Below are 16,260 nucleotides of genomic sequence, written 5' to 3' on the forward strand. Positions count from 1 at the left end.
CACACCTGGAGTATTGTGTGCAGTTTTGGTTGCCTAATTTGAGGAAGGACATTCTTGCTATTGAGGGAATGTTGCGCAAGGTTTACATGGTTAATTCCCGGGATGGTGGAACTGTCATATGCTGAGAGAATGAAGCAGCTGGGCTTGTAAACTCTGGAGTTTAGAATGATGAGAGGGGATCTTATTGAAACATATAAGATTGTTAAGGGTTTGGACACGCTGGAGGCAGGAAACAATTTCCCGATGTTGGGGGAGTCGAGAATCAGGGGCCACAGTTTAAAAATAAGGGGTAAGCCATTTAGAACGGAGACGAGGAAACACTTTTTCTCACAGAGAGTTGTGAGTGTGTGGAATTCTCTGCCTCAGAGGGCGGTGGAGGCAGGTTCTCTGGATGCTTTCATAAGAGAGCTGGATAGGGCTCTTGAAGCTGGAGGGCTCTTGAAGATAGTGGAGTCAGGGGATATGGGGAAAAGGCAGGAATGGGGTACTGATTGGGGATGATCAGCCATGATCACATTAAATGGCCGTGCTGGCTCGAAAGGCAGAATGGCCTACTCCTGCACCTATTGTCTATTTTCTATAAATTTTGCTACTTTTCAAATACAAGCAATAGTTAATTAAATTATTTGGGCCTTTCAATTCTTACTGGAAATAATTGTTTTTCCTTTATTCTTCTTCTTCACAGGTATTCACCATATTATTTTCTCAGAACAGGTACATACATGCATAAACTTGGAGAGGGAAATTGCAGCAAACCGAAGCACATATATTCTGCACAGCTTGGGATGGTTTGTTGCTAAATTGGAGCCCCAGCTACTAGCCAATTTTACCCATTCACCTCACAGAACAGGTTCCATATTTCCATATTGTTGCACAAAAGTCATGATCGCCATGTTCCAACTAGGTCAACTGATCAATATCATAATTGTCTTTATGAATAATTTAAGTGCTTTGCTCACCCCACTGCTCCACTGCCCATTTCAAATCCTATTTACAGTCGCCTCAAATCGGCACCCATGCCTTTCGCTCTACTGATATAATGTAAATATTACAATAGACTTAACCAGGTGAAGCAAAGTTACAAACTAACAAAAATAATATTTCTTCCCAAGTATGATAGAGTAACGGCTTCCATCAAAATCTGCAGATGCACTGGTCAAATGGTGATTCCCAGGAAATTGACAGTGGGAGACTTGCTGGTGTTCAAGAAGGAACTGCAGATGCAGGAAGATCGAAGGTACACAAAAGTGCTGGAGAAACTCAGCGGGTGCAGCAGCATCTATGGAGCGAAGGAAATAGGCGACGTTTCGGGCCAAAACCCTTCTTCAGACTGATGGAGGAGGGCTTCGGCCCGAAATGTCGCCTATTTCCTTCGCTCCATAGATGCTGCTGCACCCGCTGAGTTTCTCCAGCATTTATGTGTACCAGAGACTTGCTAGTGTTGGTGTTGATAATCAAGAGTAGTTTGGTCTGAAAAAAGGTCTCGATCTGAAACATCACCCATTCCTTCTCTCCAGAGATGTTGCCTGGCCTGCTGAGTTACTCCAGCTTTTTGTGCCTATCTTTAGTTTGGTAGACTTTTTCATTTTGGTGCCAGGCAGTTTTGAGGTATGGATTTCACTTGCCTTTAACACGCCCATGCCTAAATATTGTCTAGATTTCCTGCATGTAAGCATCGGTTGCTATTCTATTGAGGAATTGATAATGGAATTGAACAGCATGTTGTGGAGTACAGAGGCAAATAAATAAATTATGGGTCTTTGTCCCAAACATTATGAAGGGCAGCGTAATCTTGAATAGAAGAGCATTCTAGCTAAAGTAAGATGCAAGTAAATATCACAATTTAATGAGTTAACAAAGGTTGTTAACGGAATTAACAAATGAAAATCAAGGTAGTTAGGATGAACATAATGTAATAAAGGCAGTAAAAAGTTCTTGTACTCGTTTCCATTTCCATTTTCAAATCATTAGGTCATTGAAGCACCCCTGAAAGGTTTCCTCTTACAATAACTGTGACTGCAAGGTTGGGCACAGCAAGCCCCATAAAACAACAATCAGATAAAATGCCAGAAAACCATTATTTTTATGTTAGTTGAAGGATGGATGCTGTCCAGATAACATGATTTCTTCAGATAACATCCGAGGATTTTTTTTTAGAATTTCTGAAAGGACAGACCATGACTCAGTTTAATTTAGTTTGGCATTTCAGTTCATCACTCCCTCAGTTCTGCTCTGACTGTCAGGCTAGATTATGTGCTCATCTCTGCAATTTACCTTAAATCTGCATCCTTCTGACTTGCAGGGAGTGCCACCATTAAAACTATCATTTATGTGCAAAGCTCTGTGTATGAACAAAAAATTCACTTCACATGACATCTTCCAAAATAAAATAATTAATTAATCTGTGTGTCGACTCCAGTGGTAAACATTGTTTTAAGCTATATGCAACATACATAGAGTATTTCATATTTGAGATTCCAGGAATGTTCCTACTCATAAAAAAGCCATTTCCATTTTAAACTTGTCAGGAAATCCTGTAACTCCTCAGCACTGTTAAACTGCCTTCAAATAATTGTAATATAATATAAAAATGCTATTTTATTACAGTTTAGTTTTGCCCTACCTCTCTGGCTGCTCTCTCTCCAGCCTGCACAGCACCTTCCATGTATCCACTCCACTCAGTGGCCGTCTCAGTTCCAGCAAAGTAGATCTTCTGAAATGGCTGTCTCAGGATTCTTCAAAGATAAAATTATTCAACGACACAATGATTTAGAATATTGAAACACAATTGCAGTTAATCGATCAAAATGTACATGCACACAAACAAGCATGTATAAACCGATGGTGCAAATTTACTGATTACTGGAATTCCTTTCCCATTCCTACACTTCATTTCTGAGCTCAATGCATTCTATGTTCATTTTTAAAAGCAGGGCAATGTAATAATGTCACCTGGTCCCATAGTCACCGATCGGCCCTTCCCATGAGTAAATCTGTGGAAAGCTATTGCCGTGGATGGAGCCTCTTCAGAAACTGTCGACTAGCTGGCAGGAATATTAGTGAGCATCTTTACCATCTCCCAACTCCATTCTGAAGTTCCCGTCTGCTTCAAAATAACCCAACCATCGCTATCAAAGAAAAGCAAGTTAACGTTCCTTAATGATACTGTCCAGGAGGTTCTGACATTTTATCATGATGTATTTTGAGAAGCTGGTCATGGTACCCATTAATTCCAAACAACCTCGATCCACTGCAATTTCAACAGCTCCACAAGAGGCGGCATCACCCTGGCCCTATGCTCATCTCTGGAACATCTGCATATCAACGACACCTGTGTCCCATTCATTGACTGCAGCTGCACGTTCATTGCCATAATACCACCCAAATCCTGGGCCTAAAACTCAGAAATCCCACCCAGCCGCCACTGTAACTATATCCTTGCTTTTCTGACCCATAGACCACAATGAATGAGGATAGCAGACAGTACGTCCTCCACAATAATTCTCAACACAGGTGCCCCGCAAGACCATGTCTTAATTTCCTTACAATACTACTCCCTATATCATGATTGTGCAGCCAAACTTTGCTCCAATTCCATTTACAAGTTCGTAGATGACACCACCACAGTAGGCTGCATCTCAAACTATGAAGAGACAGAGTACAGGAAGGAAATAGAAAGCTCTTTAACATGGGGACACTGATCTCCCTCTCTGTCATCAAAATGAAGGAGCTAGGTCTTGACTTCAGGAAACTGAATGGTGTACAAGCCCCAGTCTGATCAATGCTGCTGAAATGGAAATGATCACCATCTCAAGTTCCTAGGCATTTGTCCAACAATTTGTGCTGATCCAATCACATTAATGCCATGGCATAAAGCACATCAACACTTCTGCTTCCTCACACAAGTAATGAAATTTGGCATGTCTTAAATTACCTGTACCATTTTCTACATGCACCATAGAAATAATTATATCAGATGCATCGCAGCTTAATTTGCAACTGTTTTGCCCAAGATTTCAAGAAAGCTAACATGATCAGGGAACACTTACACCCTGGTCATTCCCTCTGCTCTCCTTTCTGTCGGGCAGAAGGTACAAAAGCTTGAATGCACGTACCACCAAATCCAAGCACAGGTTCTTCACTGCTGATTCCAGACTCTTGAACAATCCCCTCTCAAGCAAAGCAATGTGTTCTCATCCGCTCAATTTACCTTGTTGTGGACATTGCACATTTTTTTAAATCTGCGCCTTCTTTGTATACGTACCACTATATTCTGAACTCTGTTCATTCTCTTTGCACTAACTGTTGAGCACATGTATTATCTTGAAATCATGTATGTAAGATTTTTCTCAAATTTAGATAGGACGCAAACTAAAATTATTCCATTGGTTTTCTTGGCATACAATGAAGATATACAAATGATTGTAACAGTGCCTAAGAGATATTTACTGCCACTTATTAAGATGGTATAACTATGTTTAAGAATTCATTAGCACACCATGACTGAGGAACAGCATACTTGGGAATATATACAGATAGTCCTCAGGTTATGAAAGGGTTTCATTCTCAAAAATTGTCCATAAGTCTGAGATGTGCATTTTCTATAGCTACTCAAATAGTATAATCTATATACAGTTGCTGTAATTCTTTAATTTCATTGAATAGTCACCATGACACTACCCATAATTAAATTAATGGAATTTATACTATATCTAGTCATTAATGAATACCATGAAACATTATTGTTATCAATATCCAGAAAAATGTTTTTAAAATGTATCGGAGAATTTGTGCTAAAATTTCATAAATCAGTTCATCTTTCAATCAGGGAGTGCCTGTACAGACTGTTAACCTGATCTACAGAAGCAAATATTACTGACTCCACTGACCATTATAAAGAAGTTTGATTTCACCTGAAAATGCTGAAGCATGAATATTTGGACTATATCAGAAATCTCTTTTAAAACTACCACATATAAAATAGCAGCAATGTACCAAAAGGACCCTTGCATCTGCTTCATCTATCATTGAGATCGGGATTTGACCATTGCCCTCGATTTCCTGGAAGTCCAAAAATGCATCGAACCCATGTCTGAAAATATTTAATATCTGATCGACTGCAGCCCTCCACATTAATGAACCCTATCTGAATTAATTTAGTTGCAAGCAAGTTTTCAACAGCTGACAAAAGTAATAAAGTAATAAAATTATTGTACTTACTTGCCATACTGAGTCATAATTCCTGGAGGATAGTATGCAGTGTAACATCCACCTGAATACTGCTCTTCACACCAGTTCTTTTCTTCATAATGGACAGGCTGTGCAAAATGCAAAGACACAATGTGTACAAATGCAATTTGGGTAACTGCTCTACAAATCTTCTGTTTTTAATCCACTCCCATTTTAATTTTCCATCCCACTCCAATTCTGACCGTGCCTCGGTTTGCCTTTGTTCCAATGATGCCTTGTAATCGTGCTTGAGGAGTAGCACCTCATTTTCAACCAGACTCAATATCAAATTCAACAATTTCAAATGAACCTCTCTCTCTTTCTATGAGAAATAGCCCTTTCTGTTGTACGGTTCTACTTCTATAACAGGAACTCTGTTCTCCACAACACCTCCCACCCCCACCATAGACACTGTCTGAACTGTTAGGCTACATATGACAAATAAAACTGAACTGATCGTATTATAATTCTTGCAACAACTTGCATTTAAATGGCTTCTTAGTTATTTTCTTCTCCTTTACTTGCCTTAGCTCTGTAAACAATTTAAAGCTAACTGCTAAATGTTGACAGCAATTTCTGTTTTTATTAATGAGATTGTTATGCACCCAAGATTCAGAAGTCCAAGACAGGTTTGGCTCATTCTCGCTGGTCTTGGCTTGTGACCACGATAAAAAGCTCTTATTTGTCTGATTTCCCCCCCCCCCCCCATTAATTGCTGTTTCATATGTGATGGGTGTGGCTTGAGGTTTAAACTCCAAGGCTGGTAGTTTACTCAGTCTAAACCCAGGATCTGTTCAGTAGCACGTACAAGGAAAAATACAATTTATTTGTTTCATTGACCAATGGCGGGCTGCCAACCTCCAAATCCAAGTCTGGTAATCTTGGGTGATTGAGCTTTGGCTCAACCTGCAGTCACCTTCCTATCTGCACAGTGAAGAACAAGTTAATTAGAATAAATTAGAATAGAAACTGACATTGGCCAGTGCAATGGTTTCCTGCTTTTTCACTCTCAAAGTAATCGGACTATGAAAAATGATAATGCACAGCTGCTATTGGAAAGAGCTAAAGAAGTGAAGAGCCTGAGTATCTGATCAGTGCCTGAGCTCCAGCTGGATTTGAACCGAAAATAATATTTTGAAGTGTTGCCCTTGACATTATGTGGCATGCATACAGATTGGCCAGTGTCAGGGGGAGGGCAATTCATTAAATCCACTGGCAGCTGAAAAGACACACTGCCAAGTGTGGTTCTGAAAATATATCAGCTTCACAAGGGGGGGGGAAGATTTAGCTGAATTTGATTTTGATAAATGAATAGTTAAATCATTGCTACCATAACTCTGTCTCTTTGGATATCAGGCAGTACCTTTGTCATAAATGTAAAGGCAGTGATAGCCTTAAAATCTCCTGGAGTTTAGTTCAAATAATGAATAATCCACTGGCCTAGTGTAGATAGAATTCTTCATCAGAGGACACTAACAAATTGATAATTATGATAAGTTGCACATCCAGTGCAGCTTTCCCTTCAATAACTAATGTTCCATATGTGAATTTTCACTACAACATAACTGCCCCCTTTGGGTGCTTTTCTTTTTACCGTTGTATCACAGATGCTTACTGTTAGCAACAACAATTGAAATCATTGTCTAGTGAAGAGTGATCCTTGTTAAAACAACTGTTCAGCTGTGTCGACAAAGATCGACATCCACTTGATTTTGGTTTAGTTTATCGTCACATGTACAGATAGAGTGAAATTTGTGAGTTATCCAGTCAGTGGAAATGTGATTACAAACAAGGTTTAAACTAGAGTTTTAACATTGAACAAAAAAATGAAACATTTTCTCAAGTTACAAGTTTTCTATTATTGCCAGTTTACCCCGGAATGTAGAGGAATAACTATATTGGTCCATTCTGTGATTCAAGACCCTCTGTATTTATCCCAGTTCTGCAAGCTTTTTTTCAGAACTGGCTTTTAACATGACCTTAGCAGGTAAAATCCTGTTTCCAAAACCTGCTTATATTTGAAATTGCCATTGAGACCAGGGTATTGATCAGAATAGTAGTAAAATAGAAGATCTCGTATATTTATGTCTCTTGATCAAAAGTATAAGAACATAAGGGTTTGAAGGTCTTGCTCTAAGGTGAGATGCATATTTGCAAGGTGTTAAATCTGAATATCTAATAAAAACCAACAGGAATGCAAGAAGAAACAGCTTACATGTAATGCCTCATCAGTTTCAAGAACCTTGGCATAAATCTCACAGATCTTCTGCATCCTGCACGACATAAAAATTATCCATATCACAAATAAGTCATGAAAATGAAAATACATGCCTGGGTGGAATGTAGCTTTCTGGGCACAACAAGCTGTACATTTGAGTTTCAGCCATTACTTCTTCACAAATTTGTAAGTAATGTCCTTAAATCATATTAAATCAAATAAACATGCCAATTTATAAACAGTGCTTACATATTGCATGGTAGAGTAAAACCTTAATGACCAAAAAAACCCTAATGATTAAAAAAAGCAGGATTTAATATATTGTTAATGAAGAATAAAACACCAATATATCTAAATACCAATGGACCAACAAAGCTGGAAATCAATTTTTACGAGTAGGAAAGAGTTGCATATGCTGGTTTAAATCGAAGATAGACACAAAATGCTGGAGTAACTCAGCGGGACAGGCAGCATCTCTGGAGAAAAGGAATAGACAATCAAAAGACATGGCGCGAAAAAGCAAACAGTCTCTTTCCACTATATACAATCAATTAAATCTGATTTTGGGTCCAGACTCTTCTTCAGATAGGTCTCGACCCGAAATGTCACCCATTCCTTCTCTCCAGAGATACTGCCTGTCCCACTGAGTTACTCCAGCATTTTTAGTCTATATCATTTTTATGAGTTGCACACCTCACATATTGATGTACCAAATTTAAGTGACATATTCAGTGGCAAATTTAAACAACTTCAGAAAGACATTTTACAAAAATAGAGACCCAAAAGACTGCAGATGCTGGAATCTTGAGCAAAACAAAAAGTGCTGGAGGAACTCAGCAGGCCAGGTGGTATCTGCAGTCCACATATGCTGCCTGATCTGCTGAGTTCCTCCAGCAGTTTGTCTTTTACAAAATAGTTAGCTGATTATGATTGCTGGCACATATATTGTGCATTTAGGAAGAGTACCCAGTATGCTTCACAAGAAATAAATCAGATGAAAACTTCAGGTGACTTTAGGCATGCAAGTTTTAAGTACCATCATAAAGAAAATATGGAAAGACTTTGGGAAGAAACTTTAGAGGTCAAAGATCAGACATTTTGCATTGTGTAGGAAGGGACGACAGATGCTGATTTAAACTGAAGATAGACATAAAAAGCTGGAGTAACTCAGTGGGTCAGGGAGCATCTCCGGAGAAAAGGAATAGGTGATGTTTCGGGTTGAGACCCTTCAAGGTTGTTCATTATTAAGCATAGTATTAACATTTAAGTTTTCACAAAATAGAAATGGGTAAATGGCCTTTCAGCTGGTTGTACCCACTTTGTAATTTCAAATGATCATGGCTGATTCTTTTACCTCTGCTTTTTTCCCGCACTAACCCATATCCTGCTATTTGTTTTAAATATACCTGGCATAGAGCCCCATGGAACTTTTGTGGCAGAGAATGCCAAAGATTCCAAAATATCCACTTACCTCTCTTCCTTTGTGAGATTTACCAGACGCCGTGCTTTTCGAGCAAGGATAAACCTGAAAGAGAAGAGTTGGAGATATTTTTGCATCCAAACCGCCCTATGCTGCTATATTACTCCATCAAAAAAAAAAATGCAAGTATACTTCCAATGCAATTTTTCACACAGCATATTCATTTAGAAAGCATTAATTCAATTGATATACTGAAAGATTAATAGAAAAATCAACAAGCTGCACTTGGGTAGCTTACAACCCCCAATGGTATAAATATCGAATTTTCCAATTTCAAATAATACCCCTATTCCCCCTCTCTTTCCTGTATCTCGCTCCCCCACTCCAGTAGACGCACATCTCTCCCACCATTTCCCACCATCCCCCGTCACATCGCTCCTTTCCCCTCCTCCTGACGCTTATCTCCCATGCCAAAGGGGTCTTTTTCCCTACCATCCCCACTCTGTCCCCTCTCCCATTCCCTTCCATCTATATCCCACTGTCTGGCTTTACATTCTGTTCCCCTCTGGTCTTTGTCACTTACTCCACCCATCTGCCAACAAACATCTCTCGCCTGTATCCGTTTATCTCTTGCCAGGCTTTGCTCCACCCCCACCTCATTTTTCCACCATTCTCCTCCCTAATTCTACTGAAGAAGGGTCCTGAACCAAAATGTTGCCTGTCGATTCCCTTCACTGAAGCTGCTTGACCCACTAAGTTCCTCCAGCACTTTATGTTTTGTCCTAGCTGCACTTGTTATAAAGGTGTAGCAACCATCCAATGTGACACACAGTTGTGCTCAAAGAGCTATGTCTCAATTGTCCTGAATAGTCATGACATCTTTTTAGGTTGCTTAGATCCTGATTTAGCACCTTGTTCTGAAAATGGGCTGGGCTGCACACATATCTGACCAGTGGAATAGATTATATGTAGCCCTGATTTCAGGTCTTTCTCCACATAAACTTTAGAGATACAGTGTAGAAACAGGCCCTTTGGCACACCGAGTCTGCACAGACCAATGATTACCCCATACACTAATACTGTCCTACACAATAGTAAACCATAGATATCTGAGAAAACTATCGGGGAGAACGTACAAACTTCGTACACACAGCATCCATAGTCAAGATCTAACCCGGGGTCTCTGGGGCTCGAAGGCAGCTGCTCTATCGCTGTGTCACAATGCTGCCCTAAACATATCTGTTTTATTCTCATATGCATTGCAATAGGAGCTGTGCACTTCAAAATCAATGGAAAACAGCTCCTTCCCTGACCCAACCTGGAATGTTCAATGATGAAACAGTTGTCGATAGTCGAGTTAGGGACATTGCCCAAAGAAATTATGCAATGACATTCACAACTGCAGTTATCTTCCATTGTGTAAGCTGTGATTCCAAGTACCAGAGAGTTAACACGTGCTCACCAATGCTTTCAGTCTTACTTGCAACCTCTCCACCCCATCCTACCCTGATGTTAAGGGTAATGTCTCCCACTTCATCTCTGGAATTCCGCTTCTGTGTGTCTATGTGCAATTAATTTTCCTGTGACGTCCACCGACGTATTACAATTAAATGCTCATTATCCCACAATGTCACCAAAATGCAGCAGTCATCTGTGCCCCCATTATATGAAGGCTTCAATAGACTGAATAAATGGTTGCTGACAGGCAAGAATAATCCTCTCTAGTTTTGACTGATGACTTCACTGAGCTGAAGAAGCAGCTGAACACAAATACTAGGGCACATGCCTCAGTTATTAGGGTCATGAATAAAGAAGAATATCAGTCAACTAAAAAACAATGTCTGCAACCAAAGCAGAAGGAGCTGAACAAGAACAACCTGATAAGGTAGGATGCAGAGGGCTTTGTTTCTTTGTTAAATGAAGCAAGATGCATAATGATGTACAGCAACAATATGTTCACATTACTACCTGGGGATAACAAAGTGTTTCTGCTCATAACTACTAATCTTCACATTCATCATATCCTGGAAGTAAGCTGCATTATGATTTAATCCAAATCTTGCAGCACATGATGCTAATTCAATCTTCAAATTGATTGAACATGTGTTAAAAACACGGCTATCCATTTGAACAATGAGAGGATTACATCCACTGAAGAATTATCATGAACTGAGAAAGAGAAGCAAGACTTTATTCCATAAGAGTAAATCACTCTTACTGCCTACGATATTAAGTGACGCCACTGAATTTAAGACGATAACTATAACAAACCTAAATTCATAACAAATGGATGTAGAATTACACTAGTAATGTAAAAGCTGAATGCAACAATTGAAGAGGTACAGGAGATGAAATTGAAAATGACTAGTCCAGGTGATGAAATTGCTTGTGCTGGAAACAGCACATATGCAATCATCAATCTACTATGAGTTTGGGGGTGGGGGGGGGGTTGTGTATGTTTTAACTTACTAACCAACCCATCTATATTTTCAGCCAAATCATTTATATATTATCACAAAAATAGAAGTCCCAACACTGATCTGTGTGGAACACCACTGGTCAAGGCCCTCTAGCAAGAATAACATCCTTCCCTCCTAGTCCTTGTCTTCCTTGAGTAAGATAGCTCTGAATCCAAACTATCAAATCACATGGATCCAATGCATCTTAATCTTCTGAATTAGTTTACCATGAGAGACCTTGTTAAATGCCTCATTGGAACCAATCTTAAATCACCATTGCAATTCTGATGACTGTATCTTTGAAGAGTCTGCTGTCAGTGTCTATGCCATTATAAACTTACCCAATGATAGCAGGAAACGACCCATCTGGTTTGCTGTCATCCAGAGTAAGGCCAATAGGAGATTCCTCATCTTGAATGATCATGCTTCCACAATAGTCTGATTAAAAAAAGAAATAAGACACATCTAATTCTGATAGAGATTTTCAACTAACTAATAATATAATTACAACTTATTACATAGTATCTTCATATATGATTTAGAAGAAATCTTTAATAGTACAAATACGGCACGGTGGCGCAGCGGTAGAATTGCTGCCTTACAGCGCTTGCAGTGCCAGAGACCAGGGTCCGATCCAGACTACGGGTGCTGTCTAATCGGAGTTTGCACGTATTCCCCATGACCGCGTGGGTTTTCTCCGAGATCTTTGGTTTCCTCCCACACTCCAAAGACGTATGGGTTTGTAGGTTAATTGGCTTGATATATGTGTAAAGATTATCCCTATTGTGTGTAGGATAGTTAATGTGCAGGGATTGCTGGTCAGTGCAGTGCAGACCCCCTGTTTCCAAGCTGTATTTATAAACTAAACTAAACGAGGACAAGGATGGCAGTGCAAAGATGAACAATTATTTGTGTAAAGTAAATATGACATCCCATAGAAATAAATGTGTGTTCTTGGTAATTGGGACAGCAGGAGGCAGATGAAGTTTCATGGAAGGAAACAAAAAGGGATTCAAATAAAGGAAAAACAAGACAAGATAACAGAGGCAAGCAGATTCAACTTAATCAAAATAAAACCTAATGGAACAGGCTGATTTTGTGGGTAAATGTAAAACTTATTTGTGAAACAACCTTTGAATGACTGGTAATACAATGAAGCAGCCTCCTTATTGAGAGGAGAGGGGGCAACAACTTTGATTTATTTAAAGTTAGCCAAAATTAGATAATTGTTCAGAAAATAATATTCTGGCATAAAATACGAGTCATTTTTATGGGGCATTGCCATGGCGCAGCAGTAAAGTTGCTGCATACAGCACTTGCAGCGCCAGACACCCGGGCTCAATCCCGACTACGGGTGCTGCCTCTACAGAGTTTGTACGTTCTCCCCATGGGTTACCTCCGACCGGTTTCCTCCCACACTCCAAAGTTGTACAGGTTTATAGGTCAATTGGCTTGGTATAAATGTAAATTATCCCTGGTGTGTGTAGGATAGTGCTAATGTGCAGAGAGCGCTGGTCGGTGTGGACTCAGTGAGCTGAAAGGCCTGTTTCCGCGCTGTACCTCTAAGCTAAACTAAACTAAACTCTTGGATCTAAACTGAACTAAATTTGAGATATGTCATAAATTAATTATAGTTGCTTCTAGTGACAAATCTGGATTAGTGGTTCTTGAAGCTATCATTAAGAATTCCTTATCCATTGGTTTAACACTTGACAGAAATTAATTAAAATGATTGATTGATAACTACAGCATTGTTGTGTCTCATCACTCACAAGGAACAGTGGTGGAGCTGTTAAATTGCTGGTCAGTAATCCAGAAACCTAGACTAACAATCCAGAGTTTAAACACTGCCACAGCATCTGGGTAATTTAAATTCAATTAATTCATTATCTACCGTGAAAGACAATTAGTCTTGATAATAGCGGTCATGAAATTACTGGAATGTCATAAAAACCCATCTGGTTCTCTAATGTCTTCCCTCGGGTAAGGATATCTACCATTCCAAACCTGGCCTATACATGACTCCAGCAGTGTGGTTACCCCGGAACTGCCCTCATGAGCAGCCCAGCTACTTGGAAAGTCAATAACCAAGTATCAGCTGTAATTGATCCTGGTCTTTTCTTGCCTCCAACTCTTCACCCCACCACCCCCACCACCCACCACTTTCAGTCTGAAGAAAGTTCCAGATCATAAACATCTCCCATCCTTTTCTCCAGAGATGCTGCCTGGCTCACTGAGTTACCCCAGCACTTTGCATCCATCTTCAACCAAACAGTTCATCTGGCATCAACCTAATATCAGATTCAGTCATGCTGATGTCACTCACATAGTCATAGAGTGATACAATGTGGAAACAGGCCCTTCGGCCCAACTCGCCAACACCGCCAACAATGTCCCAGCTACACTAGTCCCACTTGCCTGCGCTTGGTCCATATCCTCCAAACCTGTCCTATCCATGTACCTCTCTAACTGTTTCTGAAACAATGGGATAGTCCCAGCCTCAACTACCTTCTCTGGCAGCTTGTTCCATACATCCACTACCAATAGTGCAAAAAAGTTACCCCTCGGATTCCCAATAAATCTTTTCCCCTTCACCTTGAACCTATGTCCTCTGGTCCTCGATTCACCTACTCTGGGAAAAAGATTGTGCATCTACCCGATCTATTCCTCTCATGATTTTGTACACCTCTATTAGATCTCCCCTCATCTTCCTGCGCTCCATGGAATAGAGACCCAGCCTACTCAACCTCTCCCGATAGCTCCTCACACCGTCTAGTCCTGGCAACATCATTGTAAATATTTTCTGAACCCTTTCAAGCTTGACAATATCTTTCCTATAACATGATGCCCAGAACTGAACACAATATTCTAAATGCGGCCTCACCAATGTCTTATACAACTGCAACATGACCTCCCAACTTCTATACTCAATACTCTGACTGATGAAGGCCAAAGTGCCAAAAGCCTTTTTGACCACCTTATCTACCTGCGACTCGACCTTCAAGTAACCATGCACCTGTACTCTCAGTTCCTTCTGATCTACAACACTACCCAGAGGCCTACCATTTACTGTTTAGGTCCTGCCCGTGTTCAACGTCCCAAAATGCAACACCTCACACTTCTTTGTATTAATTTCCATCAACCATTCCTCGGCCCACCTGGCCAATCGATCCAGATCCTGGTGCAATTTTTCACAACCATCTTCACTATCTGCAAAACCACTAATGTTTGTATCATCAGCAGACTTGCTAATCTTGCACTGTATGTTCTCATCAAAATCATTGATGTAGATGGTAAACAGTAGCGGGCCCAACATGGAATCCTGAGGCACACCACTAGTCACAGGCCTCCAGTCCGTGAAGCAATCTTTCACCATCACCCTCTGCTTCAATAGACAATAGGTGCAGGAGTAGGCCATTTGGCCCTTCGAGCCAGCACTGCCATTCACTGTGATCATGGCTGATCATCCACATTCAGTACTCCGTTCCTGCCTTCTCCCCATATCCCCTGACTCCGTTATCTTTAAGAGCTCTATCTTTGAATCCCTTAATCTATATCATTGATGTATATTGTAAATAGCTGCAGTCCCAGCACTGAGCCTTGCAGTACCCCACTAGTCACTGCCTGCCATTCTGAAAAGGGACCCGTTAATCCCTACACTTTGGTTCCTGTCTGCCAACCAGTTTTCTATCCATGTCAATACCCTACCCCTAATACCATGTGCTCTAATTTTGCCCACTAATCTCCTATGTGAAACCTTATCAAATGCTTTCTGAAAGTCCAGGTACACTACATCCACTGGCTCTCCCTTGTCCATTTTCCTAGTTACATCTTCAAAAAGTTCCATAAGATTAGTCAAGCATGATTTTCCCTTTGTAAATCCATGCTGACTCGGACCGATCCTGTTACTCCTTTCCAAATGTGCCGCTATTTCATCTTTTATAATTGACTCCAGCATCTTCCCCCACCACTGATATCAGGCTAATTCCCTGTTTCTCCCGCCTTTCTTAAAAAGTGGGATAACATTAGTAACCCTCCAATCCACAGGAACTGATCCTGAATCTATAGAACATTGGGAAATGATCACCAATGCGTCCATGATTTCTAGAGCCACTTCCTTAAGTACCCTAGGATGCAGACCATAAGGCCCTGGGGATTCATCAGCCTTCAGTCCCATCAGTTTACGCAACTCCATTTCCTGCCTAATGTGCTTTCTTCCATGGAACAAATTTCAACTTCTTCCATGGAACCATTCAACTATCTCTCCTTGGATCCCATGCAATCTAACCTTCCAGAGCAGCCTACCATGCTGAATCTTGTTGAATGCTTTACTGAAGTCCATGTACACAACATTTACAGCTCTGCCCTCATCAAACTTTTTGACACGGCCAAAACCATGCTGACTGTCCCTAATCAGCCCTTACCCATCCAAATACCTGTATAACCTATCCCTCAGAATACTCTCCAGTAACATACCAACTACAGATGTTAAGCTCACCGGCATATAGTTCCCAGCATTTTCGCTGCAGCCCTTCTTGAAAAGAGGCACAACATTTGCCACCCTCCAATCTTCTGGCACCTCTCCTGTATTTAAGAACGACTCGTAAATTTCAAACAGGGCTCCCGCAATTTCCATTCTAGTTTCCCTCAATGTCCTTGGATATATCTGATCAGGCCCTGGAGATTTGTCAACCTTCAGTACTTCTTCGACGGTAACCTTGACTGCTCTCACAACACTTCCAGTGACTGATCCAATTTCCTCCGTCCTACTGTCTTTCTCCTCGGTAAATACAGAGGAGAAATACTAATTTAGGACCTTGCCCATCTCCTGTGGCTCTACACAGATTTACTATTCGGGTGTCTGTAGTACGCCCCCAACAACGGCAATCTGGACAAATGCATAAAATACTCAAAAACCTTTGGGAACTGAAGCT

General features: G+C 40.5%; 1 protein-coding gene across 1 annotated transcript in view; it reads right to left on the reverse strand.

Moving 5' to 3' along the window:
- The window catches only part of mao (monoamine oxidase), a 112,990-nt gene that overhangs the window by 17,103 nt on the left and 79,627 nt on the right, over window positions 1-16,260 (reverse strand). Inside the window, exons 9-13 of the mRNA XM_055644638.1 lie at window positions 11,668-11,764; window positions 8,919-8,972; window positions 7,445-7,502; window positions 5,221-5,318; window positions 2,624-2,735 (exon numbers count right to left, since the gene is read on the reverse strand). Coding sequence (XP_055500613.1) covers window positions 2,624-2,735; window positions 5,221-5,318; window positions 7,445-7,502; window positions 8,919-8,972; window positions 11,668-11,764 — 419 coding nt within the window. The remainder of the gene's footprint in view (window positions 1-2,623; window positions 2,736-5,220; window positions 5,319-7,444; window positions 7,503-8,918; window positions 8,973-11,667; window positions 11,765-16,260) is intronic.

The sequence above is a fragment of the Leucoraja erinacea genome, chromosome 13 (assembly GCF_028641065.1).
Source record: "Leucoraja erinacea ecotype New England chromosome 13, Leri_hhj_1, whole genome shotgun sequence".
NCBI classification, from domain to species: domain Eukaryota; kingdom Metazoa; phylum Chordata; class Chondrichthyes; order Rajiformes; family Rajidae; genus Leucoraja; species Leucoraja erinaceus.